The sequence below is a fragment of the Arachis ipaensis genome, chromosome B06 (genome assembly GCF_000816755.2).
Source record: "Arachis ipaensis cultivar K30076 chromosome B06, Araip1.1, whole genome shotgun sequence".
NCBI lineage: Eukaryota > Viridiplantae > Streptophyta > Magnoliopsida > Fabales > Fabaceae > Arachis > Arachis ipaensis.
The window spans coordinates 6236950-6242413 of record NC_029790.2 but is presented as its reverse complement, the minus strand read 5'-3'; the positions used below and the strand labels follow the sequence as shown (position 1 = coordinate 6242413).

The 5464-nt window shown below is 28.1% G+C and overlaps 1 protein-coding gene across 1 annotated transcript in view; it reads right to left on the bottom strand.

Moving 5' to 3' along the window:
- Positions 1541-5464, bottom strand: part of LOC107645563 (beta-amyrin 11-oxidase-like) — a 71936-nt gene continuing 68012 nt past the window's right edge. Inside the window, exons 5-8 of the mRNA XM_021103817.1 lie at positions 2937-3015; positions 2252-2358; positions 2026-2150; positions 1541-1845 (exon numbers count right to left, since the gene is read on the bottom strand). Coding sequence (XP_020959476.1) covers positions 1734-1845; positions 2026-2150; positions 2252-2358; positions 2937-3015 — 423 coding nt within the window. The 3' untranslated portion in view covers positions 1541-1733. The remainder of the gene's footprint in view (positions 1846-2025; positions 2151-2251; positions 2359-2936; positions 3016-5464) is intronic.

Below are 5464 nucleotides of genomic sequence, written 5' to 3'. Positions count from 1 at the left end.
ATATATCTGTTGGCACTTGTTGAAGGATTATGGATAGATCTAATTGGAATTTTTTTTGTGCTTATTATTTTGAAAAGAAATTTTTTTTACTGTTTTTATTTTATTTATACATTTCTAAAATATAGNCTACCATTATATTTTAATTACAAACCATCAATTAGTATAAAAATATACTTTTAAATAAATAATACAGATTTTTTGAAAATGTTTTCAAACAAGAATAAAAAGAATCCAAATCCCACGCTTGCTGCATGGAGGATAAAATAATATACTCTGTGCAATCAAAGAATTTACGAGTATAAAATTGTGATTTTGCTTTCCACTTTCCAGCACACATATTAAGAAGTGAACTGCTTAGAGCACGTTTAATAGAGAGTCCCTCCTTCACTTTTTTTCAGACACAGAGGACTCCAACCGTTGCAGAAAATAATAAAGAAGTCCTCGCACAAGTCTTAAAGAAGAGGAGTTTCTCTTTCAAATGGCATAATCTCTCCATACTCAATTAAGAGGTTACGGGTTCGAGTCTCCTATCTTTGGTAAAAAAATATATATTATAAAAAACAGTAATTATATTAATTTTAAGTATTTTAATTAATTAATTAAGTGGGATTACAACAGGGACTAAAGTTAGTTCCTCCTAATGGAAAAGAGAGAGATATTTTGAGTTTCTATTTACTGTTTATGACACAAAAGTGTTACTTTTTATGACAGGTGGATCATAAATAGAAATTAAGATTACTCCCCTACTGGAGATGATCTTACTACTTGATTAAATCTGCTTCGAGTAAGGATCGAATCATTGTAATTTATTTTAGTTTTTAATATTTAGATTAGATTTTAATGTATTTCTTAATCTTTCAAACATTTTATTTTAATCTAAAAAATTTTAACAGATTCAATATTGTCTCATTTTTTTAATTTGATAAGAATGTTACACCAAATTTCAATATATAATCCTTATATACTGAAATGACAAATGGTTTAGTGATAAAAAGGCATGCTAAAGTTTTGCCATCTTCCATGTGTAGTTCCAAGTTCCAACCGTTGCTGGCCGATTCGGTTTCCCTATTTATTTACTGTTTTCAGCCCGTATACAATTATTTGAGAAATTAATTTGGTAGTTACTTTCAATTCAATCTAAAGTAATAAGACATGTCTCCAGATTTCAACTATTAAATTAACTTATTAATTGTTGAATTCGCGTGTCACTATCTAGATTATAGAGTAATTAAGGTACGACAACCAGGTGAAAACTATCTAGATTATAGAACAATGTATGACAATGACGTAAAAACATAAGTTTATATTTTAAGATTAAAACTCTAAGCCAGCACTAATGTTAATTTTGAGTAGCGAGTTCAATTGCAAATTATGATTTTATATACGATTGATTATATAATATTTTGAAATTCCTATGATTTATTTAGATAAACATCATTGTAATAAGGTGTATATTATGATGCTTATTATTATAGTGAGTACAGTGCGTGAACTTCTAACAATCCTAATTCTTAGTATATAAAAAATTTTATAAAATATATAAAAGAACATCTATTTAGTATAAAAAGAAACATTTTGATACATAGTAGAAGAAATATCCTAATACCTAGCATAAACACTATTTATGTAAAAATTTTAAATTCACTCAAAGGTATTTAGGTAATTTTTAACTCGTACCCTCTTAATTCTCTAGCATTGTTGATATATATATATATATGAGTTGATCTTGCACATCAAGCACTTAGATATTCCATTGAGACCTTTGCGACCTTAGCAAGACAATTATCTTTAGGCACGGGTAGTGGGAGGTAAGAGACAGGACATTCTGGATTTATTTGCTCAAACCTATAAAATTAAAACGAATTAATAATAATACGAAATAATATAGAGCTAGTATTATATATCGGATGAAGTCATATAAATTATTAATGATGTAAAGACCTACCTGATGATCTAACATTTAGTAAAGAAAACAAAAAGAAAAAAGAACAAATTAAAAGAGAAATATAAGAACATTTAACTAACTTGTAATTAAGAAGGAAATGATGTAGAAAGATGAGCATTTCAATTTTGGTGAGATCTCTTCCAGCGCACATCCTTGTTCCAGCCCCAAAAGGAATGAAGGCTTCTCGATTTGCATTATTATCATCCTGCACACCAATATATCATCCAAACCAAAAAGATTTGAAAAATAATAATTTCCATGAAATATAATTTTAAACCATAATGCTACTGAAATATATGTACTTACATCCCATCTGGAAGGATCAAAATTTTTCGGATTGGTAAAATATTCAGAAGACATATGACAAGTTTTCGGCAAAATTACTGCTTTCCATCCTTTGGGTATAATATAACCTGAAAGTGTATTAATTAAAAAAAAATATAACGTACCAACATATTATCTATCAATTTATTGTTAACAATAATTAATTATTATATTTTAAATATATATATAAAGAGACACATTCAGAAAATATATCTATAAAGATATTTTTATTAAACACAGTCATAAAAAAGATATTTTTATTAGACACATCTACAAAGATAATTCTATTAAATACAGTTATAAATAAGAGTTAGCAGAAATTGACAAAAATACTGTTGGTAACATAACGAGATTGATTAATTAATAATCAAAATAAATCACTTACGAGCGCACACTTATGCATACACACATTTATATAATATTTTTTTCTCTTTTTTTTTAATATGGCCTATAAATTTTGACAATAACTTATGAGAATGGCTAAATATATTTCGTTAATCAATATTTAATTAAAGCCAGAATGGTTATTGCTTTAAAAATAAAAGTTATTTTATTTTTTATGAACGATGAATTGAAAATTAAAAATTTATTAATATAAAAAATGTAAGACATATGAATTGCCATATATGAATGAGAGAAACAAATCAATAATAAAACATAAAAGTACCATTAATGTTCACATCAGCAGTCGCCTCTCGAAAAAGTAGAAACGAAAAATCGGTCACACGCAATACTTCGTTAACTACCTACAAAACATAATATTTAATAATAATTATCATATTAATTGTTGGCAATTGCTCCCTCTCCTAAAAAATAGTGTAAATTATGCTGTCTAAATGCTCTATTCTCCTGTTATGACTTCCTCAATATGCATATATTGTAAATGTACTATGTACTATTTTCTAAATTATACAATTATTACCTTACTTAGATAAACCATTTTCTTAATTATAAAAATAGCCAAATGAATAATATAAAATTCCAAATTACCTTAGCTTTCTTGAGGACAAGTGGATTGTTAGTAAGATAAATCATTGCCCACATTATAGTGGTAGCTGTAGTTTGCTGACCAGCTATTAAGAATAATATCAACAAGTCAACAATGTCCTCATCCTTTAATTTTCGATCATTCACATCTTTCAGTTCCAAAAGAACATCCACAAGATCTTTCTTCATTGATAATACTTCACCATTTTTTAACATCATCTTTCTATCTTCCACAAAGGATCCAACTATTTTTTCCATCTTCTTGCGGTTCTAGTTAATATGCCAAGTAACAAATCAATCAATAACCAATAAGCAAATATTATTAAGCGTGAAATTAGCCAGCAGCAGTAAGGTGGTTTGCAAAGGTTTAGAAATTATTGACCAATTTATTATGCCATATGTTTTAGTCAACTTAATTAAAAAAAAAAAAATAGAAGTCACTTAGATAAAGATGTTAAATTTTTTTTTAAAGATGTTTTTTAAAAATTAAAATTTAACACATATAGTCATTTAAAGATGTTTTTTTTTCTATAATAAGGGTATTATAGTCATTTAAAAAAAATAATATTAATTTAAAAAAGGTGAAATTTTGGTAGAAAATAAAGATTAACCTTTTAATAAAAAAATATTAAAAAAATGTATTTGTATAAATTTTGTAACTTTTCATTCAATTTTACTGTTTGCTAAAAAAGATTTCTAATAATATATCCTCTTAAAAGATTTTTCATTCCAATATATATCATTGAGAAAATATTAGTCTTTTAATATGCTTTTTCTATACATGAATTAAGTGCTAAGTACTAACCTTGAGAGCTTTGTAATAAGAAAAACCAGGTAAGTTAATTGGCCAAGAGAACAAGGCATCATCAATATCACTAAACAAATGTTCAACTTGCTTGATTATGTTTTGATCCTTAGATCCCATGAAGATGTGAAGGATCACTCTCATGGAGAGAGACTTGGTCTCGGTGATGACCTCAATAGGATGTTGTATGCTATCATTGGCCATTCGTTGGAGTGAATTGACAACAATGTCCTCTATGCGTTCAAGAAACATGGCCAAAGCATTGTAACCCAGAATGGGGGAAGTGACTAGGCGTCGAAAACGCTTGTGATCCTCGCTTGACACTTCAGATAAGATCGTTTTAACCACTGTTATGGCGGTTTCAGGATAACTAGACCTAAAGTTTTTATCATCAGTTAATACTCTCCTTGAGGCCTCTAGACTGCACACCATAATAGTTGGCTTCATGAACAAGTGTGTCTTGTACATTCCAATTTCTCCATATCTGTCAAAATTGTCACAAAAGTAGTGCTCATATCCAAAAATGATAAAGTCAAATTCTCCCAAAAGTATAGTAACATTGTTTTCTTGATTTTTTATTGGAAAAAAATTGATTAATAATTTGAGAAATGATAAATAAATCTGATTTTGGTTAATTAAAAAATTTCGTTTAGGTTAATAAACCAAATTGATTTTATTTAAATAAAAAATTAATTTTTAAAAAATTACCAGTTTTTGCGTGACAAAAAATTAGTTTTTGCACATAAAAATCCATTTTTGTTCAAAGACCAATTTTTTTTTATCTAAAAACTGAGTTTTCTTTAGGGTTGTCAAACGGGCTAACCCAGTCCATTTAGGCCCGGCCCGTTAAGCTCGTAGGTTAAATGGGTTGGCCCGTTTAAGCCCGCTTTATTCGCGGGCTAGAATTTTTTAACCGGGACCGTTTATGGTCAGCCTGTTTATCATTTTATTTTATTTTTTGAAAAATATTTTGATAAAAAATACCACTTTTAGGTCAAAAACTATTAAAAATAATATTTTTTTAGTTGATGGGTTGAATTTTCGGGTCAGATCGAGAGAAATATTAGCTAAAAGTGCTACTTTTTTTAAAAAAATGTAAAAAAAAATTAAACGGACCACCCATTTAGCCCGCGAGCTAGCCCGTTTAACCCGTCATTTTTTCGAGTTAATCGGGTTCAGCCCGTTTAACCCAAAATTTAAACGAGCTTAATTTTAGAGGCAAAGTCCGCCCATTTAAACGGATAAACGGACTGGCCCAATGGGTTTAGCCCATTTTAAGGGCCTAGTTTTCTTTTCAAAAGATTGGTTTTCTATTTAAATTATATAAAATTAATTCCAACTTATAATTCTTTTTTAACATTTTAAAAGATCAAATTCACCTTTAATAATATCTATCTCTCAAA